Source organism: Podarcis vaucheri, assembly GCF_965113315.1.
Source record: "Podarcis vaucheri genome assembly, chromosome: 16".
Classification (NCBI taxonomy): Eukaryota; Metazoa; Chordata; class Lepidosauria; order Squamata; family Lacertidae; genus Podarcis; species Podarcis vaucheri.
In genome coordinates, this window is record NC_138754.1 from 42,209,014 (window position 1) to 42,236,722 (window position 27,709).

General features: G+C 44.2%; 1 protein-coding gene across 15 annotated transcripts in view; it reads right to left on the minus strand.

Annotated features, from left to right (window-relative positions):
• The window catches only part of CLIP1 (CAP-Gly domain containing linker protein 1), a 111,917-nt gene that overhangs the window by 2,954 nt on the left and 81,254 nt on the right, over positions 1–27,709 (minus strand). For 12 of the 15 annotated variants that reach the window (XM_082203767.1, XM_082203757.1, XM_082203768.1 and 9 more), the window contains 8 exons: positions 26,894–27,000; positions 19,649–19,763; positions 15,439–15,491; positions 13,670–13,690; positions 8,980–9,097; positions 7,176–7,326; positions 5,238–5,287; positions 96–220 (listed from right to left, as the gene is read on the minus strand). In XM_082203767.1, the coding sequence (XP_082059893.1) occupies positions 96–220; positions 5,238–5,287; positions 7,176–7,326; positions 8,980–9,097; positions 13,670–13,690; positions 15,439–15,491; positions 19,649–19,763; positions 26,894–27,000 (740 nt within the window). The remainder of the gene's footprint in view (positions 1–95; positions 221–5,237; positions 5,288–7,175; positions 7,327–8,979; positions 9,098–13,669; positions 13,691–15,438; positions 15,492–19,648; positions 19,764–26,893; positions 27,001–27,709) is intronic. The other 3 variants (XM_082203762.1, XM_082203761.1, XM_082203766.1) reach the window with 1 other exon arrangement.

Here is a 27,709-nt window from a genome sequence, read left to right on the forward strand (position 1 = left end):
TCAGGAATTTCTGGCTGGCATTTGATGAGGCCAGTTCAACAGCCTCAATTCTAAAATGCTACCAAGATTTCCAGCTGATATTGTAAGTAACCAACCTGTCGTAATTAATAGCTTCTTCCTCATTGCCGTTGAGTGCTGCCTCAGACATCATTTCCACTTTCAATTTCAGTTCTTCATTTTTCCTTTGAAGATCCACGATCACTGAATTTAGAAAGTCAATCTGAAGGGTACATGGTGGAAGAAAGAAGAGACAGGATTATAAACTCAGAATATTTAAGCTGAAGGTTTTAAAAAACACAGCATGTGATGTAAGCAATGAATAGGGCAGAAACTGGGCACAGAAAGAAATTGTGCTGACTTAATTTATACATAGATAGAATGCTTGTAACTTTTATTTTTAAACATAGAACACTTTTAAGCATTAAACAAATATTAATAAACCTCATGGTATGTAGAGGAGTGAATTGTCAGAGCTGGAAAACCGTAATGCACAGGATAGCAATTCTCTTAGATAAACATGTTTTGCTCTGATGACCTGTTTCTAGTATCATGACAGATTCTGTTTCCATTTTCTCAACACTATGCAAAATTTTATACTCCCCTATTGTGCTCCCTCCCTTGTTTCTAAACCAAACGAAAAACCTTTCATAAAGGGGAATTTTTCCAGCCCCCTGGAACATTTTGGTTGTCTGCTTCTGGGTCTTTTCTAAGGAGACCTGTCAACTTATCCTGTGATAGCTAAGCTCACTTGGGAGTCTTTGGAGAGGGACTTGATCAAACCTTCCAGTATACACTCCATATGCTTAGAGAACCAGATGCCTCTGAGAAGGACATCAGCAGGGGATGAAGGCAGCAGCCGGGGACACAGAGACTCCATGGAGCCACCATGACAAGGAGCTGCTCCTGCTCTTCACAAATCTCTCTAGTCACCCAAGTCACTGACAACCACTGTGTCTTGCTTTAGTGAATTCCATAAATTCTGCAGTGTGTGATGTAATTTCTTTTGTCTGTTCCGAATCTGCTTGGCAGGGGGTTGCACTTGATGGCCCTTGTGGTCTCTTCCAACTCTAGGATTCTATGATTCTATGATACTGCCAATTCATTTTATTGGGTTACCCCATATTCAAATCTTATGGACCACGGAGGATCCCTTTCCCCACACACTATTTATTCACTCTTTCCACAACATACATAAACTTACAGACCTCTGTCACATCTTCTGTTAGTCACCTTGTCTTTAAACCAGGGCTAGCTAAACCTTTTTGGGCCATAAGCAGCATTGACCAACAATCCTGAGAGCTGAAGTGTAAAAGTGGATGTGGCCAATTTTAATTTTTGTATGACTGGCGAGCCACAAAAAAAAAAAAAACCTTTTGGCATCAAATAAACTATGGGAGCACTCAGCAAAATAGAAAAGAAAAATGTAAATGATTTTTTTTTAATTACTGGGATGCTTTGGGGGCAAAAAGAAAAGTGTTTCGCATCAGAAGACCTGTGGGAGCACCCAGAAAAAAACAGAAAAGTGTGTGTGTGTGTGTGTGTACCTGGAGTCCTTGTGGGGCAGAACAAGGCTTTTGGCATCACAGCAGGAAAGCATTAAAAGCAGTCAAAACTTGGCTTTAAGAAGGTAATTTATATTTTTTTTTAAAAAATGACTAATTTTTGTTTTGGGGCCAAAAAATCCATTTGCTTAAATTAAAAGCCCCCAAAGCTGCAATCTTTTTGTGTCGGAGAATTCCCAATATTTTTTAAAAAACTGCCCCTTGTTTATTCCGATGGGTCTCCCCCCCCCCATGATATCTCTTTGAATATATGACACCCCCAAGTACTGTCCTCTGGCAGATTTCCTTAATAGTTAACCCTGGTGGTTCAGTATCCAAAAGGCTGGCTCACAACACCCAGGGCATCCTTCTAGGACAGGTGCCAATTTATTCATGTAAAAGTTCCCAGAATAGTGCAGGTTTCCTCCTTTACTTGGGTACAATCAAGGGGTGGTCCAGGAGAACAAAACCCTGGATCTTCTGCATGGATCCTGTCTCTCTGGGCTGTTTTATATAGAGTTTATGCTGCTCTGCAGGACCACTGGGTGCACTGCAAAGTGCAGTACCAGTGAGACTGCAGCCACCTGCACTGGGTCTAGAAAATCCATAGCTCAGGGTAAGCTCTGGAAGCAAGAGCTGGGGTTTACCCCCCACACACACCCTGAAAGTGGCCCTAAATATGCATCTATCCATATCAATTAGTGTATGCTGTTTTTCTGCAACCTTGTGCCATGGGCCTGTGCCCCTAAGCTCGAATAGCTAGCACCCCCTGTCTCTTTGCACTAAAGAGAGGACTATTCCTCTTACAGAAGGCAAAGCAGAGGAGAACTATGGGGATAAGACAGTGAGAACTGCCCACAGCAAAAAGCTTGAAACTGACAAAGCTATTTAAAAAAGGAGAGAAAGTGGAAACAAACCATATGCTGATTGGAGAAAAACGTTCCCAGAGGCAGATGAAAGCAAGGGAAGGTGGGGGGAAGAAAAAGCAAGCAAGCATTAGTATGTTAATTATACTATAGTTATAATTAAGCCTATGTGAAGTGTATTACACTGAAGAAGTCCCGGCAGATACAATATCTAAGCTTGCCCTTCCAACCTTTTACCCCAGTTTGGGTGATGAAGCTGCAGCCTGGAAAAGGGGCTTTCCAGGGATTTCAGGAGGGCCAGGGCAGGAGCCTCTCTTTCTGCTCTCCAGAGCTGGGCTTCTGTAACGGTTCCACACCAATGGGGACGAGTGTGCTCTTTGTCCCTGAGTCAGCAGGAGACCATTGTGTATCGGTTTATTTGTGTGTGTTTTCATTCTTCTTGTGTGGTGTGTCAGACCCTCAAAGTGTTCCTATTTTCCAGGGATGTCCCTGACTTAGAGAAGCTGCTCCGGTTTCTGATTTTATCCCGGAATGTCCCACTTTTCCTTGGGATGTCCCTATTTTCATTGGAGAAATGTTGGAGGGCAGGGAGATATGTGACCCCCCAAGCTGAAGGCAATCCTGTATAAGGAAGAGTTTTTTTTAATGTTTAATGTTTTTATATATATGGGAAGCTGCCCGGAGAGGCTGGGGCAACCCAGTAAGATTATATGGAATGGGATGTCCCTATTTTCACCAGAGAAATGTTGGAGGGTGTGTGTGAGCCCTGAGTCTGTGTGTGCATGTCGGCCTTTGTGGGTGGGGGGTGTGTGAGTGAGGGAGACAGTGGGATACAGTCACTCTTGCTGTATCCAAAAAAAGAAGCCTGTAAAATCTGCTGAGCTGGTAGCTATCAGTTCCTAATGAAACTCTTCACTAGGCTGGGTGATATCAGGTTTTTAACGCTGTGGTGCATCACCAGTCAAACATTGTGGTTTGGCAATGCTGAGAAAAAGCTGCATTGGCCCCATCCCTTGAGGTGCTGGGTAAACTGCCACAGCTCTCACCACAGGAGCTGAGGCTCTTTCACCCGAGTCTTGCAGGTCGGGGCCAATGCAGCTGGCCTAGGTCCGCTGCTCAGCTTGTGGGGAGGCTCCCGCCTGACAGCCGAGTGAGCCAGACCATGCCCCAAGATGGAGGGAGTCCGGACAGGCTCCCTTTGCTGGCAATGGGAAGGGAGCAGGCAAGCAACCTCCTTCTCCTTGGAGAAAGAGGCCGCTTGCTTGCCCCCCACCCAGCTGAGGGAACCCCAGTCCTTCTCCCGCTTGCGCACTAGCAGCTGGGGAGTGGGAGCAGTGAAGGAGCGCCCCTACCCCACCAATGTATCGTGTGAGCTGGTGGCGGGTCCGGGGCTCCATAAAACTTCTTGGCTGAGGAGAGCCAGTGAGGAGAGGACAGCTGGCTCTCCTCAGCCAAGCAGTTTAACGACACATAGGGAGGAACAGGCTGTATTGGAGCCTCACCGATGCAGCTTGATTCTCCCTCTGCGCTGGTATGAGGGACCAACCATGATGTCGGTTTCACTCAGTGGTATATCGCTGGTGAAACCGCCATGGCTCCTGAGTCCCTCCAGCACCCGGTTACAGCTTGTTTCTCCTTTGCTGTGCTGGGTGCTGGAGGGGCTCAGGAGCAGCGGCAGTTTCACCAGCCATATACCACTGAGTGAAGCCACCATCGCAGTCTGGCCCTCATACTGGTCCTGGGCAATATGTCACTATATCACCCAGGCCTACTCACTGCCTTTTACCCAAGACAGATGCTTGGTAGTCAGTCTGCTCTGATTTGAGGCAGCTCTCCAGAGCCTAAGCCAATGATGGGTGCAGGGACCTTCTCCATGCCACAAAGTGGTCTGTTGCTGAGCTGCGGACCCTCCCCATTCCAGTATGGGTGGAAAGGATCCATCACAAAAGGAATCAGGGTGCAGTGATTTTGCATATTATGGGGCAGGATTAGAAACTGATATGGATATGTTCTACCCGGACACTGAGGTCCAGCGCTGAGGGCCTTCTGGTGGTTCCCTCACTGCGAGAAGCCAAGTTACAGGGAACCAGGCAGAGAGCCTTCTTGGAAGTGGCACCCGCCCTGTGGAACGCCCTCCCATCAGGTGTCAAAAAGAACAACAACTACAAGACTTTTAGACATCTGAAGGCAGCCGTGTTCAGGGAAGCTTTTAATGTTTGATGCATTACTGTATTTTAACATTTTGTTGGAAGCCGCCCAGCCAGATGGGCGGGATATAAATAAATAAATAAATAAATAAATAAATAAATAAATTATTATTATTATTATTATTATTATTATTATTATTATTATTATTAGGTTTTGGAGGCAATTTCTAATGTCTGATAATGCAATAATTCTACTCAAATACTTTCTGATCTGAGAAACGACAAATCTCACTGCTGATGTTAGGCCCAGCTCTTACTCCTGAGACATAGATTAAGTCACTGGGCCCAGAGAAGGGTCGGAAGGGAAGAGACGTGGTTCCACTACCAGAAATTAAGTACATCTGAGCAGCTCCTACATCCAGTCATACCTTATTCACCCCCACCAGGGGCTCATCCTTCCCTCAGCCAGACAGGCACCACCATCTCTGGGATGCTGCCCTACCAATTGCTCTTTCACAGGTTGCTTTTCTTTACGCAAATTAAGACATCATTTCTCTCCCCCCCCCCATGAGAAACAAATGAGGTAGGAGTCATCCCATGTTAATCGTACGTGTAACCAACCCGTGAAATGCTGCTTTGTAGCTGTCTATTTCTGCATGGGGCCAAGAGGGTATAAGAAATACCTGGCTTTCTTGGTTATTTTCATCCTGGAGGGCATCACTGGCTGTGTCATCTTAGAAAAGTAGAAGAAAAAAACACTTATGAAAATATTTCCAGCAAATAATCATTACTTATGTGCTGATACAACTGGAATTTAGGAGAGAACCAGGGGGGTGGGGAAATGGAGAGATATGAGAGAGGGAGAGAAAGAAAAGGAAATCTGGCCTCATATCTATACTCTGATTAAAACTTCCAGATTGGAGTAATGTAGTGAGCTGTACCTAAGACTGCCCCTGGAGGCTACACAAAATCTTCATGCCTGCTTTGAAACTGTAGCGTGGGTTACTGGTCTGGTTCTGAGCACATTTCAAGCTCCTCATTCTTACCTTTAAAGCTCAAAATGGCATGAAGGGACTAGGATACTTGGTTCTGCAAGAACCTGCCCACATATTAGGACAATGTTTGAAAACCCTGCTCCAAATCTCTTGCCTTCGGAAGTGATGTCTGAGGTGACCAGGGAATACTCTGCCATCTTTATTGAACCATGTAAAGACCTTACAAGGTTTTATTTTAGATCTTTTTTAAACCTGGTGCTCCATATGCTTTTATTTGATTCCTCAGCTATAAAATGCTGCATTCTGCGACTTATTTTTCAAAGTATTTTGAAATCATAATCAGATCTCAAAGTGATTAGCTTACTAGAGTGAGTTAACAATAAATAAAATACAAATTTTGTTATAAGTGAAATTGCTTGTTCAAGGAAAAGTAAAAGCACCAGTTTAAACCACACACAAATCCCATATTCCTTTTAACAAAGGAGCAAATGCAGCAAAGTTGGAGGGATTTTGCAAAAGGAACATGGTTGAACCAGAAAACAGTTCCGGCTGCAAGTGATACTCTTGATGGTCTACAGGTTAGTACTGCAGAGCATATTACATGGTGGGTGGTGTGGTGGTGAAAGGACTTAAACACAGACATGCAACAGGAGTGATGCATTGCATGGCAATATGAGGAAAAATACTCCTCCCCAATTATCTGAAACCATATCATCCCATCTCTCTGTTAAATGAATTTACTAGGTGCATGGAGTCTCATGCTACTTAACAGTATGGCAATATCAGCATTAAACTGATAATCAAAGTCTCTGACTATTGAAATGCCTTGCTTATTTCTGAGGATGCTTTGATAAATGAATATGGGGACCATTATTTCAGGTTCCAGAGTTTTAAAGCCTGCAAGTTATAAATCTGAAACCAAATGCCTGCAAACCTATTGTTTGAAAATCCATGCATGAACAACTGAAGTAGCCCCACTTTTCTAAGGCAGGGAACTGACCAGCAATATCATTATGCCAATAGGCGCAAATGTACAGAGTAAGAGGATTGTCACCACATGTGACAACCATACATTCTGAGCAGTTTATTCCGTGATTACATGCCCACTGTGGCAACCCTTGGGAGAATGGTAATCTGTGTTCGCTCTCCAGTTAGAACAGGAGATGGTCATGGTTGCAGAGTGGACATCTGGGAGGGAAGGGAATTCAGGTCTATAAATTACACATCCACTCAAGCTGTTGAACTACTACCATGTGGTAACATTCTCACTGTTGAGTGCAATATTAGGTTCAAAGGGGCTCTGAAGAGCTACAACCCCAAAGGGCTTCTCCTACTTTGTTTCCAAAGACACAGAAACATATCTGAGTACTACAGAATATAAGACAGTTATTTAGGATTCTTTTGCTGCTGGAATCCAGTGATGGTAACACCAATCACCTACGTAATGTGGCATCTCACCCTTAACTGAACTAATAAGTCACTTAAGTGATGCAGGTTTTTACCACCACATGAAGGGACTTAACTCTGTCATCCGATGGGATCTGAGGTGCCATATACCCTGCAGCCAACTCACTTTCAGCGAGCTGCACAGCAAAGATACAGCAAGCAGACCAGAGCTGGTTTTACCTGAGGAGCCACGTGGCTGTTTCTGGCTCTCTCGGAGCTTCTGCTCCAGGTTCTTTACTTTTAGTTCAAGTTTCAGCTTATCAGACTCCAGAGACTGAACTACGGAATGCAAATTCCTCGCAGTGGCATTCTCTCCACGGAGCACGGTCACCTGCAAAAGTTAAACAAAGAGAGGATGCGGCGGCTCAGGGGAGGGAATCCTTTTCAGCCCGAGGGCCACATTCTTTGGAGGGGAACCTTTCAGGATCCATAATCACTTTCTGCTACTTCCCTTTCCATGCCCACAAATTCCTCTGCGCTCCTTTTTTTTTCCCTGGTTGTGCGCATAAATATTTACAGAATGCACCTGAACTGAGGAATATATACATACTTCTGATCCCTCAGATTTGAGCAAAATTTGAACACTGCACAAGGAAACTACATAAAAAAGTTATACACCAGAAGTATTGAAAAGTGTGTGCTGAGAATTTACAATCGCTTTCATTTCTTTTTCAGCATGTTAGTAAGGGTGTTGTTGTTTTTATTATTAATAATAAATTATTATTTATTTCCTTCCCATCTGGCTGAGTTTCCCCAGCCACTCTGGGCGGCTCCCAATCAAGTGTTAAAAACAATACAGCATTAAATATTAAAAACTTCCCTAAACAGGGCTGCCTTCAGATGTCTTTTAAAAATAGGATAGATGCTTATTTCCTTGACATCTGGTGGGAGGGCGTTCCACAGGGCAGGCGCCACTATCGAGAAGGTTCTCTGTAACCTCATTCTCGCAATGAGGGAACTGCCAGAAGGCCCTCAGCGCTGGATCTCAGTGTCCGGGCTGAACGATGGGGGTGGAGACCATCTTTCAGGTATAACGCTCCTTCAGGTGTTTCAGGAGCTTAGACTTTTATGAATATTCTTTGATGCCTCAGATTTGCACAAGAAAATTTAGAATTGCCTGACTGGGTGTTTCTGCACACTTCTTGGGTAGGGCAGTGGCTGCGCTGAGCCCTGCCAGGCCTACTCATACCTGTGACGGGCCCTCCCCAGCTGTGACGGACCCCACTGGGCCTCCTCTCGCCGCATGATGTAGTGAGCGCATGCCAGGCCTCCTTCACCCAAAGTTGGGCAGAACCCGGCGCATGTATGTGGGCAATGGACTTTGCTGCTGCGGAAGGAGAGCATTTCCCACAGCCGTGAGGGAGGCAAGCTGCGTGCCCGCCAGCCAGCTGGTTGGCAGGCGTGCAACTCCTCACCCCCCAGCTGCTGTGGGAGACGCACGCTCTAGGGAGCATTTCCCACAGCAGCGTGGGGGGGGGAACTGTGTGGAACCCAGTTCAGCTACTGATTGATTGAGTGATTGCAGAAATGGATAAAAGCCCTCCAACCAAACAATGACTCTCATCAGTGCAGGTAAGAAATTTTTTTAATTTTCATTTTTATCATCTACAATATTGTTTTATTTATTTTATAGTACAGTACATTGATCATTGTTTTCATTATATGGATAAATGGTCTCGTTAGATAGTAAAATTAATGTTAAATTGCTGATTTAGGGGTTGTTTTTAAAAAGTCTGGAACGGATTAAACCATTTTGCATTAATTTCTATGGGAAAGCTCGCCTTGGTTTAAGAACACTTTGGTTTAAGAACAGACTTCCGGAATGGATTAAGTTCATAAACCAAGGTACCACTGTATTTGAAAGGTTTTTTAGACTGTATTTTTACATGTCTTATCCCATACCAGCCGACCTCATCACCCGAATTGAAGGGTATATTTTGCAAACCAGCTAAAAGTCAGCAGACGGTGCTTCTAAAAATAGTACCTCATTTCTGAGCTTTTCCAGTTCTTCATCTTTCTCTGTGATCAAGGCACTAGTAATACTGATGGATTTCTGCAAGGATGTTCTCTCTTCATCAATTTCTTTTTTTAAGTCAGATTCTCTAAAAGAGAGAGTCAAACGGTTTCATGAGTTAGGTGAAGACTTGCTCCATTAGTATTGCTTAAAAGGCCAAGTTGGGCGGGGGGAAGAGGTGGATTTTTTAAAACTATTATAGAAGTAGAAAAGGTTCTTATCAGAAGTTTCAGTTTGCTTACTGAGATTTAATACTTGGCAAAATTATTTGGGATTTTACAGCAGTAGAAATAAAGTGAAAAGTTTTACCTATGTAGATTCATGCCAGAATCTGCATATCATTGTATCCATTTGAATTTAAAGAAAAATGTTAATAGGATTGGAAGATAGAAAACTGAAAAGGAGGGGTAAGGTCGCATAGAGTGAGCCTAATTTCAGACTTTTGTTACTTCTTGGAACCATTATTAACAAGCAACGAAAAGTGCATGCAAAGCTCAGGTACACAGCTGTCATGCAAAGCAGTGGTGAAGCTGGACTTATCAACTGGTCCTCACTAATTTCTGTTAACATCCACATTTCCAGAGAATGCACTTTTTGACCCAGAGTAACTGGGAGCGTATTAACAGAGGGTTGGTTGGTCTGTAACAAACTAAAACACAAATGTACAGTTCAAAGGGTTGTAAACTATTATTATTCAGCATATAAAAACACTAAACACCTCTATTTTTTGCTTGCATCGCAACAAGTGGCTTCCTAAGCAAATAGCATGATAGATGGCTATGGAAAAAACTCCACCAAGGAGTTGGCTGAGGGGCCTTCAGAACACACTTGCCCAGCTGTGCGGCTGGAAGCTATTTACATTTGCCTGCATCTTAAAATTGGTTTTGTAGCATTTGGATGGTGGTGGTGGTGGTGGTAATTCAGGAAAGGCTTGGCAGCTGAGGCTTTTAAGACTTTCTTCTTAAGCATTTGACATCCACTAGTTTTGATAAGGAACTTTTAAAGATGAAGAAGGCAGTCTGAAAATCCAGGCACAAGCACTTGACGTAGCCTAAGTTTACTAAGGGAGCTGCCACTAAACAGGGAACTGGTGAAGAAAAGAAAGTTGCCTTCAGATTTCTTAAGACACTTGAAACACAAGAATTTAAATGCCTTGGCCTTCCAATACTTCTGCATCACTGACTCAGCGCGTGAATCACAGTGGGCCCTGCCCTTCGTGGCAAGTCTGACAGCCCCCTTGACTACTGTCTTCAGAAGGCCACAGGCCAGGGTCATTAAGGGCCCCTTCTCTCTTTTCCCCGACAATTCAAGCTGACTCCGCAGGGCTCCTTCATTGGCCTTCTCACCACCACAGCGAGCAACTGCTGCTGCCAGGACTGGCCCTTCCAGGAGGCAGAGTGAGGCATTTGCTGGGGGGGTGGGGGGTGGCTTTAAATGTGTGCCATGTGGTCTGCCCAGCGGCCCCTAAGCTAGCTTGCTGCTCTGCGGTTCCACCATGAATGCTGAAGTAAGAGCCAACTACCAGTCTAGCCGGGTTTTGTGCACAGAATGGGGAATGCACCACCTTGCCCTTTGCCTCAGGCAGCAAAATGGCTTGGGCTGCTCCTGGCTGCTGCTCTTCCTCCTGCTTCCTTTCTGCCACCTGCTTGCCTAATCGGCTGACAGGCAGCGGCCTCTGCTCCTGCCGCCTCTCATCCCCACGGCTGAGGGGGCCAGAGGAAGAGGCAGGTGAACTGCTAAGAAGGCTGCAATGGGGAAGAGCCAAGGGGGCTCGTGTCAATGGGTTCATACTGGGCCCTCAGCAGATGACCAGCAGGGCCCTGTTACTTTTCTGAAGGCAGTCACAGAAAACAAGGCCTCTAAGAGCCGCAATGAAAATAGCGGGATGCTACTGTGCAATTCCTACTTATTTAAATAGGGCCTGAATGGGAGACACTACGAATTGGTTCAATCCTTTTACTGGGAGAGTAGGCCTGTTTTTTGTTCTTGTTTTTAAAGACCGCCAACAATTGCTATTGGAGGAAACTAAAATCGAGCAGAGGTAGCCAGAGAAAGAGAGAGCAAGAGAGTATCTCATGCACATCCAGATGGAGCAAAATGCAAACTGAAGAAAGGGATAATCAATAGCCCTAAACCAAAGGTTGTTAAGTGTCCATGGTATCTACAGTTAGTGAGAACCACGATAACCAGCGGGTGAAATACAGCACAGTCCTTGCAGGAGCCCAAGAAATATGGCAAAAGCAAACAAACAAACAACAGTGATAATACATCACAGAATTCTATCTGAAGTTATGCAGATGTTTAGTCTTAGTCATGGAAGCAGCAACTGGAGAATCTGGGATGTACAGACATGAAGGCACACACCACAGCTGGGTCAGGGTTGTTGTTTTGTAAGACAGAAAAGGAATTGAACAGAATCAAGCCACAGCCCCGAACAGCTGCCCAGAGTGTCTCTTCTAAATATCAGAAAGGCTGTCTTTTGTTCCAGAAAAGCTCCATGGCATTTAAGTCTGCCTTTGATTCTGCAGAATGCTTGTTGAGCACATGAGTGGCGGCTCCTATATGTCAAGCATTGACCACTGGTCTGCTAAAACTAACAGCAGCATGCCTTGCATAATTATTGGGGTCGTCTGTGCATCACTGGGTATAACTGTGTGCATTCAGGGTATGTGCTTGAATGTAAGTAAAAGTGTGTCCATATAAGTAAACTCTGCACACATAAAAAGCAAGTTATATTCACAATATTGGGCTAGTTTTGCATCATTTTTGCACTGGCTTACACAATTTGAGAAGAAAGGAAATGGCAGGAGGACACAGAGAAGAGTATTAGCTTCTCCTGACAACCATGGGGACTAGGAACTTGATTGAAAAGCAGAAAAGAAGAGCCAGGATTATTAAGATGCCAGTCTTTGCACTAGACAGAAAACATTGTGTTTATGTGTGTGTGTGAGAAATGCACCTAATTTTGGAGGTGTTCACAGCTTATCATACAAACTGTTCTTCTGGCCAGTGACATTCCACACTTCCACATTTCACAAGCCCTTCTGCAAGTGGGAAAGCACATGGCCAGTAATTACTTGGGCTGCAGTGCTTAGTCAGTTAAAAACTGTGGACAGACTAAAAAGGTGCACACACACACACATATAAAAATTTATATTATTATTTATAATACAACTACTTTTAAGTGGCAAGTACCATCCTAACTGAGGGTCTCTCTCTAATGTGAGAGACAAGGGCGAATATATGCCTTTTCTAAGATGATGTACAGCTACAATGCATGCACATATCATCTAAAAAGCATGCTTTCTGCATCAGAGCATTTCTTTACACATATGAAAATTTAAGCAATTAACTAGAACCCATATAATTAATTAGGTAAAGTATTTTAAATCAGGTGACAGGCCTAATATATACACATTTCAAATGCCCTTTCTTCTCAGACACCTCTCACATTCGTTCCCTTCCACCTTGACTTTGAAAAATGCCTCTTGCATACACCTCCAAACACTTCAACTGGATCTGCCAGCACAGAACCCCCATGATACATAACAGAGGCCCAGAACCATGGGGCTCTTAAAGGTAAAGGTCAAGGGACCCCCGACCATTAGGTCCAGTCGTGGCCGACTCTGGGGTTGCGGCGCTCATCTCGCTTTATTGGCCGAGGGAGCTGGCGTACAGCTTCCGGGTCATGTGGCCAGCATTACTAAGCCGCTTCTGGCGAACTAGAGCAGCGCACGGAAACGCCGTTTACCTTCCCGTCAGAGCGGTACCTATTTATCTACTTGCACTTTTAGTGTGCTTTCGAACTGCTAGGTAGGTAGGAGCAGGGACTGAGCAACGGGAGCTCACCCCGTTGTGGGGATTCGAACCGCCGACCTTCTGATCGGCAAGTCCTAGGCGCTGTGGTTTAACCCAGAGCGCCACCTGCGTCCCATCTTAGCATCAGGCAAAATAAGACAGTCCACCCCTGGCCGCAGTAAGGTAAGGCACAGCAAATAATCATGTTATTATGTTTTTACTAACATAAGGGAAAATAGTCTTTTGGAAATTCTGCCTTGGCACCAAAATGCTTGGAAAACCTCTGCCAATATTTATCCTTGGGTTAAAAAAATGTGGCCATTCTATGGTTAAATTGGAAGATGTGCTTTGAATGACAAACTATATATATTTCTATGTAGTTGTGTGTATGTGTATGTATGTATACACCCACATCCAGCAATTTGAAAGCTCAGTCATGCTGAAAAACCTCATCCGTTTTCTTGTAGGATGGGAGCACAGTTATTATCAACTTGAAAAGTATAATTTCATGGCTCAAAAGACCCATTTAACAACAGTTTCCAATTGGGTTTATTAGGGCAGGGCTCATGACCATTTTGTACAGTAATTCCCATGTTTTGTACCAATTTTTTTTAGTGACATTTAAGGTTGCAAGGGGCTCACCCCACCAGAAGCATCTCCTGAGCAAGTTCCACTGAAATGAATGGGATTTGCTCCACCGAGTGAAGTAGATTTGTGCAGGAGACATTCTTCGTGGTTTCTGCCCAGAAGCAGCTACTAAATAGACCCCGTGGGTGACTCCAATAACCCCCAGCTAGAAGCACACCCAGATTCTTCGCTTGCCACCAAAGAAACCAAGAAATTCAAATAATGAAGCAAGTACCTTAATGTGATACTGGGCAAGCTTTAAAAATGCAAGATAACAAGAACCACATGTTAGAAACATGGAAGAGAAATGCAAAATACAGTAAAGGAAGAACTAAATTTGCACTGAAGTGGATTCTGTTGTTGTTGTAAAAAAAAAAATAAAAGATTTAATACTGCTGAGTATTTTACGAAACAAAAAGCGAAACAAAAAAGCAAGACACTAAGGAAACAAAAAGGCAGCCGAAAAATATGTACAACAATTTTTATTGGCGAGGAAAAAAAAGTTATTTATTGTAACGTGGATAGACTTTCTTTAGTCTTACCATTAAAGACACACAGATATAGCAAAGGAAGCAAGGGTAGGAAAGGGGAGAGAGAGGAGTGAAATGAGTATTGAGAAAATAGCGCAGGCTCAGAGACAAGTCAGACAGTTAGCAAATCCACAATGGATCTAATGAGCTGAAGCAACACTGAGCCCCCTTTTAGCTAGAGTCCCAAAATTCTCTAACTCCGCCTTCATCAACCTCGTGCCCTCCAGAGGTTTTGAACTACAACCAATAGGAGTCAGTGGCACTTAGCTGACCTCCCACCACGTGCGTCACTTTGGCTTACCCAGGGAGAGAGGGAAAGGGGCAAAGCCGGGGGGGGGAGCGCCCCAGGGGCTCCGATGGTACCAACCTCGCTGCCACCTCACCTCTCACCCTCCCAGTACCCTGAGGGCTGCTCTGCTCCCTGTTGCTGACCCTTGGCTGCGCTGGCTGGGGCAGATGGAAGTTGTAGTCCAAAATATCCAGAGGGCACCAGCTTGGAAAAGGCTGTTCTAATACCTACTTTCACAAAGACAATTTTGGGGGCAGGAGAAGAAGAATTATTGTGGGTGAAAGGGTGATGGGCAAGACTGCTCACTCCAAGAGGTCTCTCTATATCAACTGACCAAAGATCTCTTGTTTTTGCATCACAAAACCTGAGAGGTTAGGCAGAAAACCTACTGCTAATTCCTGAGCCTTGAAAATGAACTGTTTGGAAAGTCCCTGGTTAATTTAACTGTCTCAATCACTACAAAGTTACATAAACTACAAGGCACCCTGTAAGCATACTTCAGAAATAAAACTCATTCATGTTTCTATCCATTATATTTTCGATCCAGAATATTTATGTTTGCTAGGATGCTTTTTTCTAAATTAGTTATCCCCTGAAGGTGTTAAAATGCCAATGTTAAGATGTTTATAAGTTTTATAAGTTGTTGGCCTCTGTCTGTCTAAAGAGACAATGGACAAATGTGCCATTGGGGTGGGGAGGTTGAAAGTCAAACTGAGAGAGTTATTTGCCTGCAGTGGGTGTAGAGTTTAGCAATATTTTGACAAAACCACTTAATGAAGACTTTTGAAGCTGACCCACGGGGAGGCTTTGCGCAGTTTCCAGATCTGTTAAAGCAATTCAATAATCTAGTGCTAAAAATGGCACAATTATCTAGGTGCTGAAATGCAGAGAATAGAAGGGAACATCTAACAGAGTATGGTACATGCTAGATTAAGCAATGTTAAATGCTTCTTAAGGTCAAGCCTTTTCACACAAATTTTAGTGATGAGAAGGATGAAACTTTTTGCATGTATTTAGTATTCCACATGCATTGTCAACAGCTGAAGTGTGCAGTCCTGGGTTATTTCAACTAAAGAAGGGTAGATGGAATCAAAAAGCTTCACTGTGGGTTTATTTAGTCCTATTTTTCCCAATTGTCTGTAGGTACACACACCCAAACACCCCCCCCCCCGTGAGAAAGCTTACCTCTTTTTCATCTCTAGCAACTGGTTATTAAGGACAGATCTCTCTTCGTCCAGCTGAAAGAGAAAATCAGTCTCATTTACCATTTAAGAATCAAACAGTGCTATCTTCTAATTCAAACATTCTGCAACTTTGCCTAATTTACAGATTGTCTTCTCTCCAGAGGTGAAAAAAGGGGGGATCCTCTGCAACTTAAGCCATTTTCACAGAATTTTTTTATTTTCAGCAGGCGCATGAGGCAACGCTGTCTCTTCCCCAACTCTTTCTCCCCTCTTCACATGCTCTCTTTGCCCAGAGGGATTTGTTGAATCCTGACAGGAGAGTCCTCCTCTGCCCCTTTTAATCCCACAACAGCAGCCAGCCTGGCCCCCAGAACTCCCCTGGCCCCCAGATCTCCCCAGCTATAGCCATTCCCCTCCATGTCTCTCAGCTCTGAGCTTTGGCCCTCAGTTCCCAAGAGAGGCTGATGCGCTCTCTCTCTCTCTCTCTCTCTCTCTCCCACAAGAGAGAGAAGGAAAGTGCAAACCATGGGAGGTTTGGCCTAGAACAGACATCATATTGTGCCGAGAATGTGCTTGAAGTCTAATATAGCTATTTTCAGTGACAGCTCCAGAGGACAGCTCATCTGCCTCCCCCGCACAGGCAGGCTGCACATGCTACTGCTCTCAATTTCAAGGCTTGCTGTAGAGCCTTGCTGTAGAGGCAAGAAAACTGAAACTCCAGAGGTGGAAGGAGAAGAATTTGGAAGGGAAAGTGCCTTTGTTCTGAAGGATGGAGGATACAAGGGCTTAAATCGGAAGTAAACAAGGGCAGCCCATGAAATCTCCTTCCTGCAAGCTGCAGAGATGTAACCTACTGCAAAAAGGTAAAATTCACATTTGTTGCTCCACCCACCACTGCCATGCCCCCACCCCAATTGACTTCAAGGGGCATCTTTGGCAATAGCTTGTCACGGAGAGCCCTCAGAGATCTCCTCTGGACAGCAGATTTCCTCAGAACTGAGGAATGTTGTGAGATGACAGGTACCCCCTCTGCACCTTCTGAAGACAATTGTTCCAATGGGTTTTCCCAGCTAGATGAACGGTTCTCTGCCATGGGTGTCTATTTTGCACTCTTTTGATTTAAAAAAACATGTATTTGTTTTCCTCTTTCTACTGTACATTGCCTCTGATGCACTTGTGTGGAAGAATATTAATAAATTACTAACTATAATAATAATAATCTGCCAGTTTAACCTCACCACAGTCTGAAAATCTTTATAATGCCCTAGAGCTGGGTCAGTATTCATGGAGGAACAGGTCTGCTGTGCACAGTGTTTGATGAGAAAGTATCAACTCCCTCTCGCACTCAAATGGTGCAGCCAGACTACATGTACTTACTCCTTAGGAACACCACATCTCTACATATTATGTGATATAAATAACCACCACAAAAGCTCTGAATATGACATACTTATTTTACAATTTATTTTTAATATATCCAAGAAAAGACCTTTGCTTCTTGCTGAGAATTTCTGGCAGTAGCCCTTCTCCCTGCCCCCATCAACTGAAAAAAAATTGCATATGCAATTGGTCCCAGCAGGACCAAATGGATTATGGGAAATTCTTTCAGAAAAAAATACGTAGAATGGACGGTTAATTTTTTTAAGTAATAAGACTTCCTAATTTTAAATTAAGGGCTGCCACATGAAGATTTGAAATACTGCAAGTCAGAAAATTTCCCCAAGGTAAGGGTCTAATATATGATTGAATATCCTTTAATTAATTACAAAGCAGCTAATTACTTAAGCAGTCATGAAGAGAACACCCATATTTCCTCTACTCAAATACACAAACTTCAGATGTTAATATAAAACACTGATGAAACAATACCAATTAAATCTGCAAAATGCCTCAGGCATATACAGATTCACTAACAGATACTGGCCAGAATTTATATTGTTATCATAGCAGTACCAATCAAAAATACCTGCAAGGTAGAATCATAGAATCATAGAATCCTAGAGTTGGAAGAGACCACAAGGGCCATCGAGTCCAACCCCCTGCCTAGCAGGAAACACCATCAGAGCACTCCTGACATATGGTTGTCAAGCCTCTGCTTAAAGACCTCCAAAGAAGGAGACTCCACCACACTCCTTGGCAGCAAATTCCACTGTCGAACAGCTCTTACTGTCAGGAAGTTCTTCCTAATGTTTAGGTGGAATCTTCAACTTCTTTTTGTTGCAAGAGGGCCTGTGCAGGAGAAGGGACTGGCAAATTGGGCTTCCTGGTGTGATTTTGAATTTTAAGAAGTTAGAGAGGTAAATTTAGGCTGCCTCCACTTCAGCAATCCTTACCCACCAACTTGGTAAGCTACTCGCTTCTGCTGGGCTGGCGGTGCTCCTGTATTGCAAGCGAGCATTGGGATGCCTTGCAGAAGTGGCTGATCTGGGCTAATTAGCTACACTAGGCTTTATCACGTATTTAGCTCCATGACTACCATGCCTTGGGCAGACACCCATTATTAGTGCCCCCTCTTTATCCAACATTTTAAAGTTGCTTACAAATCAAATTTAAAATTCAATTTTTTAAAAAATGTATGTCTGCAAGCCATACCCAGAGTGCTTTGTTGGCACACGTCCAGCATCGGAGCCTGTGCTTGCAATAAGGTCTACATACTATTTTAGTTCACATTAATTAGTCCAGGGACCCCTGCAGGTTTTCCCAAGAGACAAAAGGACAAGAATTGCTGTAAGAGGCTGAAATGTAATGCCCGGGCTCTCTGCCTCCTCAGTGTCCCAGTTTCTTCTCAGCTACTGCTGATATAGTTTTCTTCTCAACTACTGCTGATATAGTTTTCAAGCCCAAAGCGATACTAATGACAAAGCTTGGGCATTCTGCATATCCCCAGGTTGCTGAGGACATCTGCTTCTCTTTTGAATAACCAAGTTCCTAGTCCTCATATTTGCAAATAAAAGCTTGTAGAAGAATCCATGCTTGTCTCCTACTCATTCCTCTCGCACAAAAACTCTAACCCAAATCAATATACGATTGCAAATTACTTCAAAACATGATGCATGTGGCAAAATTAGAAAAATATTAAGTAGATGTACCCAGATACTTGGTTCTGACTACAGGTTTTGGATCGTCTTGTTACCTTTGCAATGAATGCACTTACTACCCAATGAGGAGAAGGGTGAAAAGATGATGACAGATGATGTGAACATAATATGCTCTCTAAGGTGTTGGGGCCATTGCAGAGTTTTTCTTAGATCCCTGACTTAGAAGTTAGCTGAAAGTTGCTTGTGTGTGATGTGCAAAGGCTGAAGCAGAATACAGATCCCTTGAGTCAGCACCAAGTGTGTGATCCTGGCCAACTCCCATTCATTTCAACAGAGATTGTGCATGAAAGGCCCATACTATATGTATATGTCAATAAATGGTATGAAATAGATTTTAAACAGCTACTAAATGACCATACATCTATCCCAAGCAAATCTCACAGCAAGCACAATGAATCTCATTTGCACATATTCCAGTTCAGAATCATCAAACACAGCTTTCAATACTTAAAAACAGTTTTGCTCACTTGCTCAAACATCCCTTTTACAAATTAGTGCTGGGGTGTGTTGTTGGTTTGGGAGCGGGGGGGGGGAGGGGGGTTCAGCAGGCAGCTTCAGAAGGTCACTGTGACAAAAACCCCATTATAGAGATATTAATGTAAGGAAAGCCACTGACAGAAAGGTTGACCAATCTCTAAAGCCAATAGATGTAGACCCCTGCTAACAATCAACACTTCTTTCCATCAAACCTCCACTCTCCTGCAAAGGATTTGTTGGGCATTGTTAGCATTTTTCCCCTTTCTTGGATATCTTTGAAGATATTATGCTCAAATGCTTTGAAACCCAATGGAAGAGCCACAAACGTAGCACCTTGGAGATAAGACTGGCTTTCCTGTCAGGGTGGACTTCAGCCGCCCACAAGAGATCACCCCACAATAAACACTGAATTCATTTTAAGTTCTCGTTGCCTTGTTGCTGCTGCTGCTTTCCTGGCATTTATACCCTGAAAGACAATTTCCCTCAATCATCAGCATGTGCAGAAATCTCTCTCTCTCTCTCTCTCTCTCTCACACACACACACACACACACACACGAATGGAAGAGCATGGCTAGCTCTTAAAAACTCACTTATAGCAAACTCCACCCCTGGAAAGTCAACGTGAAAGGACATACCTTCTGGTGACTGGTGACTTCCCCTTTGCCAAGCTCCTCGGCAAGTTTAATGTTCTCTTCTTGCAAGACGGCAAGCTGCTGGGACTTCTCAGCCTCTACCAGCTTCAGTACTTCTCTGTGAAGACAGAGAGCGCATGGTTACCATAGGAACAAGAAGGGCAAGGGAGGGGAACAGTGGGAGAGAAATCAGCTTTGCAGCTTGCAAAAAAAAGGAAGGGAGAGAAAAACTCATGCTTGATGAGATATTTAATAAGGTGACAACCCACATCCCAAATGCCCTCCTCTGTCCAGCATCGATCTTCGAAAGGAAGGCAGTGGATGCTAGGTGTGGAATCACTTCTTTTTAAATGAATTACTTTCCATGCCATTTGAAGCATTTTTTTAAAAAAGCAAATACACACATTTATCATAGCTGTAAGTGGGCTGGGTCAAGTATAACCGTGTTAAGGTTCTTCTCTCATGAATGGTGTGAGCTGAGAGAGACTGAAGAAGAGTTCAGGCAGCAGACTGCCACAACCCCCCCCCCAACAACAACAACACACACACAACCAGTCCCCAGATGTTGCAGCAATTTGTTTCTAATTAAAACCCCGCTCAACAATCTTGCAATAGGTGCAGGGTGAAATATGCAATAAGGTTTACCGTATTTTTCGCTCTATAAGACACACATTTTCCCTCCTAAAAAGTAAGGGAAAATGTGTGTGCGTCTTATGGAGCGAATGCAGGCTGCGCAGCTAAGCCAGAAGCCAGAATAGAGAGAGGCAGCGCTGCGCAGTGCTCCGTCTCGCTGTTCTGGCTTCTGGGACAGCCCGCGAAGCCTCCGCAGGGCACCGGGATGAAGGCTCCCCGTGCCCTGCGGAGGCTTCGCGCAAAGATAGACCAGATGGAGGGAGCGCTGTGCAGCGCTCCCTCTAGCTATTCTGGCTTCTGGATAGCCCCCGTGAAGCCTCCGTAGGGCAGCGGGATGAAGGCTCCCTGCTGTCCTGCGAAGGCTTTGCCTTCCTCTTGCGGGAAGTGGGGGGAAGGGACAGAACGTGCAACTCTGTCCCTTCCCCCACCTCCCAGAAAAGCCCCCAAGAAGCGCACTCCCTTTAAAGAGCGTGCGGTTCTTGTGGGAGATGGGGGTAGGTACAGAGGGCAGCTTACCCGCGGGCAGCCTCTTCCGGGCAGGGGGAGCCTTCATCCCGCTGCCCGGGAGAGGCTTCAGCGGCTATCCCAGAAGCCAGAACAGCTAGAGAATTATTTTTTTCTTGTTTCCTCCCCCCCAAACTAGGTGCGTCTTATTGTCTGGTGCGACCTGGAGAGCGAAAAATACGGTATATTATATATAAAGACAACTCACAAAGTGGCAGCTATGTTATTGTCAAGACTTATTTTAGGGCTGATTTTGGTGGGTTTTCAGCGCTTTCTACTCCCCACTCCTAACTCTCTCCCTCCTCTCCCAGCTTTTTGCTTCTCTGCTGCTTGTGAATGGCAACATTCCACAGCCATCCAGAAGAAAGAGGGTGATGAAAATAAAATAAACTAAGTCAGTTGTGTTACAAGATCAACCAGGTACCTTGGAGGGTAAGAAGTAAAAGCCCACAAATTGCCTTCCGCATGTATATGAGAACATTTATGGCTTGCGCTACTACATTGCTTGCTTGCTAATCATTGCATGTTAATATCATGATGTTAGGGACGCGGGTGGCGCAGGGACGCGGGTGGCGCTGTGGGTAAAAGCCTCAGCGCCTAGGGCTTGCCGATCGAAAGGTCGGCGGTTCGAATTCCCGCGGCGGGGTGCGCTCCCGCTGCTCGGTCCCAGCGCCTGCCAACCTAGCAGTTCGAAAGCACCCCCGGGTGCAAGTAGATAAATAGGTACCGCTTACCAGCGGGAAGGTAAACGGCGTTCCGTGTGCTGCGCTGGCTCGCCAGATGCAGCTTTGTCACGCTGGCCACGTGACCCGGAAGTGTCTCCGGACAGCGCTGGCCCCCGGCCTATAGATGTGAGATGGGCGCACAAACCCCAGAGTCTGTCAAGACTGGCCCGTTCGGGCAGGGTACCTTTACCTTTACCTATCATGATGTTTATGGTCTGTTTTAGCACTGTGCAATTTTTCAATATATTGGCCAAAATTGGTTTTGAAATCACACCGCGTTAACGATTTTGACTCGGCAATACACAGCAATATGAGTGCAGGGCAGCCAATTTCAAGGCACCTCCGATATCGCATGATGATCTCAGCCGATAACGCTGCTGATCTGAGCTGCCTTCCCTCATGCTGAGGGAGACCAGGGCAACCGATTGCGAGGCACTGTCTTCCCCTTATGCCGACGGAGAACAGGACAGCTGATCGCCCTCACGTCAAGGCACAGTGGCACTACCTTCCCCTAGCACTGAGGTAGAGCAGCTTTTCTCAGTCTGCAGGGAAGCAGCAGCAGCAGCCACAGAGGACATGCATCTTCACTGGCTGCCCCGCCGATGAAGGCTCTATCCCTATGCCCTCTGACTCAAACCACGTGATGAAGGTGCCCCCGCTTCCTCTCCCCTCCCCACCCATCTTTTCTCTATGGCTGCTCCCTCCCTCATCCCCACGCCTGATTTCAGACACTGTGATATATTGGAATATCGTGATGTTCAGTTGCTGATATATTCCGATGTTGAAAACCAGATACCGCTCAGCCCTGGGTTTTGTTTGTTTGTTTATTTTTTACTATGTACCTAAAATCCTTTGCTTATTAGGGGCCACCTCATATTTTGTTCAAAAAATTGCTTTGCAGAGGTAACTACCACAGTTACCAAAACTTTCTAAAGCAGGGGGTCTGTGGCTTGGCTTTTGATAAATAGGGAGTCCTCAGTAATTAGCTAATTGGGAACCACTGAACTAGAGAGAAGCAGTGCAGGAAGCATCAAGAATCAGCCCAGTGCAAGCAGCACACCATCTAGTGTGCTCCTGGGTTAATTTCCATCCACAGAGGGGTCATAACCAGAAGACTCAGCCACCCAGCTCAAATTCAAAATGTTGTCTGGTGAACGATCAGTGTCAGCAATACTGAAGAGCCCTGAGATCATCTGCATTAGGAGTTCCAACATCTAAGAGTTTTCTAGCTGTTTTGGTTTGTCACCTCAAAAAGCAACCATGCACTTGTTCTGTAAGTGGTCTTGAGTGATGCTTGGATTGCTGGAGAGTAAGAATGAGGCCCACTAATAGACATTTTTGGAGAAAGAATAATAGAATTGTAGAGTTGGAAGGGACCCTAAGGGTCATCTAGTCCAATCCTCTGCAATGCACAAATTTCAACCAAAGCATTCATGAAAGATGAGCATCCAACCTCTGATTAAAAATCCTCAGAAGGCGGAAGAATCCATTCCACTGTCAAACAACTCTTATTGTCAAATAGTTATTCCAACTGTTGAGTCAGAATCTTCTTTCTTGTAACTTGAATCCATTGGTTTGGTCCTACCCTCCAGAGCAGGAGAAAACAAGTTTCCTCCATCTTCCATGTAACAGTCCTTTAGATATTTGAAGATGTCCATCAGATCTCCTCTCAGTCTCCTCTTTTCCAGCCTCTTCAACTGCTCCTCCTAAGGCTTGGTTTTCAGACCTTTCACCATCTTGGTTGCCCTCCATGTTCCAGTTTCTCAATATCCTTCTTAAACTGTGGTGCCCAGAACTAGACACAGGACTCCAGGTGCGGTCTGATAAAATGGGACGATTACTTCTCTTGATCAGGACACGAGACTTCTGTTAAGCCCTTTTGCTGTTGCATCACACTGTTGACACGTGTGAAGCTTGTGGTCTACTAAGACCCCTAGATCCTTTTCACATGTACTGCTTGCTAGTAAGCTAGGTGTACCCCATCTTATATTTGTGGTTATTCCTACCCAAGTGCAGGAATACATTTGTCTCTATTGAAATACATTCTGTTAGTTTGGGTCCAGTTCTCCAACCTTTTAAGGTCCTCTTGAATCCTGATTCTGTCTTCTGTGGCATTAGCTGTACCTCGTGGTTTGGTGTCATCTGCAAATTTGATGAACACCCTTTCAATTTCTTCATCTAAGTCATGGAACAACAACGGGCCCAGGATAGAACTCTGCAGTACCCCACCTGTCCCTTTTTTCCAGAATGATGAGGAACCATTAGTGAGTATGCTTTGGGTTCTGTCAGTCAACCCATTACAATTCTACCTAACAGCTACTTCCTTCAGTGCACATTTTGCCAACTTCTCTGAAAGAATATCATGAGGGACTTTGTCAAAAGCCTTACTGAAATCAAGATACACTACACCCACAGCATTTCCCTGATCCACCAAGTTTGTAACTCTATCAAAAAAAGGAATGAAATTCGTCTGGTATGACTTGATTTTGAGAAACCCATGCCTTCTATTGAGCCAGACCAGTTGTGCCCAGTATGGCCAAGACTGGCTTGGCTAGACCAGCATTCAGATACAGGTGTCCCCTCCCCCCCCAAAAAACCTGGAGAGTCACTCCAAACGTTATGTGGTAGCAAGCATGTTTACCACTGGGTGGGGAGCCAAGGCCAGTTTCAGTTCCTTGGCACTTGTAGCTGTGTGAAACATGCAATTGTAAAGGCATATTTCACCTCATCTGTCTCCTGAGAAATCTCTATGTGGGACAAGAAGCTACAGTTAGAACTGAATATGGAACAACTGACTAGTTCAAAATTGGGAAAGGAGTACGGCAAGGCTGTATATTGTCTCCCTGCTTATTTAACTTATATGCTGAATTCATCATGTGAAAGGTTGGGCTGGATGAATCCCAAGCCGGAATTAAGATCGCCGGAAGAAATATCAGCAACCTCAGATATGCAGATGACACAACCTTGATGGCAGAAAGTGAGGAGGAATTAAAGAACCTTTTAATGAGGGTGAAAGAGGAGAGCACAAAATATGATCTGAAGCTCAACATCAAAAAAACAAAGATCATGGCCACTGGTCCCATCACCTCCTGGCAAATAGAAGGGGAAAAAATGGAGGCAGGGAGAGATTTTACTTTCTTGGGCTCCATGATCACTTCAGATGGTGACAGCAGTCATGAAATTAAAAGACGCCTGCTCCTTGGGAGAAAGGCAATGGCAAACCTAGACAGCATCTTAAAAAGCAGAGACATCACCTTGCCAGCAAAGGTCCGTATAGTTAAAGCCATGGTTTTCCCAGTAGTGATGTTTGGAAGTGAGAGCTGGACCATAAAGAAGGCTGATCGCCAAAGAATTGATGCTTTTGAATTATGGTGCTGGAGGAGACTCTTGAGAGTCCCATGAACAGCAAGAAGATAAGCGCATCCATTCTTAAGGAAATCAGCCCTGAATGCTCACTGGAAGGACAGAACCTGAAGCTGAGACTCCAGTACTTTGGCCACCTCATGAGAAGAGAAGACTCCCTGGAAAAGACCCCGATGCTGGGAAAGATGGAGGGCACAAGGAGAAGGGAATGACAGAGGACGAGATGGTGGGACAGTGTTCTCGAAGCTACAAACATGAGTGTGACCAAACCGCGGGAGGCAGTGGAAGACAGGAGTGCCTGGCGTGCTCTGGTCCAGGGGGTCACGAAGAGGCGGACACGACTAAATGACCAAACAACAATTTCTTGCATGTATTAACACATCAAAAGAGTTCTGTGTAGAGCAGCTAGAGATGCTTTAACAGGGTAGTGGAGAACCTCTAGTCCATGGGTCTGAAATATGTCATTCAGCATGGGAAAGTTCTATCCATGGTTGCTGCAAAAGAAGAATCTGGAGCACACTCTAAGTACATTCCTGAGAATTCTGTGGCCTGGGTTTCTTTCCACTTCTACCAAAAATCTGACCACATAGAGAAAGGACAGGCATCAATCAACTCAATAGTAATCTCCCACCTTCAGCATCTTGCAATAAAATCTAAATAACATTTTTCTATATAGTTTTGAACCCTGACTGATTCAATCACACTTGTTCTGTTCTGAAACCCAGAGCAGCATTCATTCCTGGCTCTTTTTGAACCATACACAACCCTGGAAATAATTATCTCCTCTTGATGTCTCCTGAGAGCAAATAAATTGGTTTGGAAATCAAGAGCTCCCCACCATCAAATAGCTTCTCAAATATGCAAATATGGGGTTGGCTTGGTTTTAAAGAGAAATGAGGGACCACTGTGAGTTGAATTTGAAGCATACAGTGCTTTGCGTGACATAGCCTGCCTCCCTCTCTGCCCACAGAGACTGCAAAACTTGGCTGAATCTGCATCTCTCCCACAGCTAGTCGTGAAAAAACAACATGTTTGTTTCTGCTCATGCAAAATATGGGGGGGGGGGGGGAAATCCCACACAAAATGAAACAAATCATCACCCTGCTGGAAATTAAAAATAAAGGCTTTTTTGCAAACAAAATCCCTTATCACTTAGGATTAAGCGTTCCACATTCTCTGGTATCTGTGCTTGGGGTTGTTCCTCTAAGTCTAAGGCAATACCAGTAATGCTGTTATCAGGATTAGTAACAAGCAGAGCAATGAAAAATAGAAAGAGATCAGCTTTGTGTGTGCACAATGTGGGGAGAGAGGAAAAGCCCCTCTCTGAAAAGTGCTCATGCCCCCAGGTGGCCAAACTATGCATACTTTCAAATCAGTAAACACAAACACAGCAGTCAACATAACATGATTTGTATTAACAATCGGTATCGCCCAGTAACTTTCAGTGACCCATAACTGCATAATTTTCACCACTACAGTGGTACCTCGGGTTAAGTACTTAATTCATTCCAGAAGTCCGTTCTTAACCTGAAACTGTTCTTAACCTGAAGCAGCACTTTAGCTAATGGGGCCTCCTGCTGCTGCCGGAGCACGATTTCTGTTCTCATCCTGAAGCAAAGTTCTTAACCCAAGGTACTATTTCTGGGTTAGCGGAGTCTGTAACCTGAAGCGAATGTAACCTGAAGCGTACATACCACTGTATCTTTTTTTAAAAGAGTCTTGTGGCACTTTAAAGACTCAACATTGGTTTTTGTGGACTGCTGTCTCCTGACGCAGAAACTGTTACCATGCATCTGACGAAGTGGACCCTCGTTAAAAACAAAAAAGTTTGTGCTTTTAAATAAAGATATTAGTCATTCTTTGTTATCCTCAAAAGTTTCAGAAGGAGGAATGGTTCTCGCTACACAATTTCTCCACTATTTTTTAGACAACTGAAAACATCCCTCATACACCATGAGCAAACATTTTGTTTTCACGAATAGTAAACAGTCTCACATAAAGAGTAAGAGAGTTAAACACTTACAGTTCTTTTCTCATCTCTTCCATTTTCTTGTTCTCGGTTTTGAGGAGCTCCTGAGACTTGCTCAGCTCTTCCTTGCTCTTTACGGCACTTCCTTTAAGGGCATCCAACTTGGAAGAGAAAAGAAAACAAGAAGGATACTTGGCTTCCTATTCTGGGAGACTGAAAGGACCCAGGGGGCTGAGGCATTTCATTTCATTTATTTATCCATTTTTAATACTGCTTAATATACTAAAAATTGCTAAGTAGTTTACAGAAAAATAAAAATACAAAAAACAGTATCATTTTCTTTAGATAAAAACAAGGTAAAGTACACAACACAACATTGTTGCACAAATAAAACTGATCTGTGTACAAAACAAAACAAATTAAAAAGGGAGAATCCAGGAAAGACTGGTAAGCATTTAAGCTTTAAAGAGGCGTTTAAAGGTCATTATTCTTTCCATGCCATGAATTACCTGAGGGAGGGCCTTGAGGGGGAGGGGGGCTGTTTTCATGTTGTCACTAAAGGACAATTTGCTGGTCATCCCAGGACCACCAGGTCTCTACAGAAGACTGGCTTGCTCTGTGCCAGAGGAGGGGCTCTCATCTATTTTGCTTTCTTTTAAAAGCAGCTGGAGGATTACATGAATTGGACTGAGACTGCAGCAATAGGCGGGGCATTTTTTATTATTAAGAAAAACAAAACTGCAAGTTGTTATTTACCACATTACAGAAAGCAACTTGTTTTTCAAAATGGTGAAAATAGCAGTCTAGGGTGTGTGTGTGTGTTAGTTTAGGGAACTAGTATAAGAAAAGAGGTTAACCCTGCATTCTGCG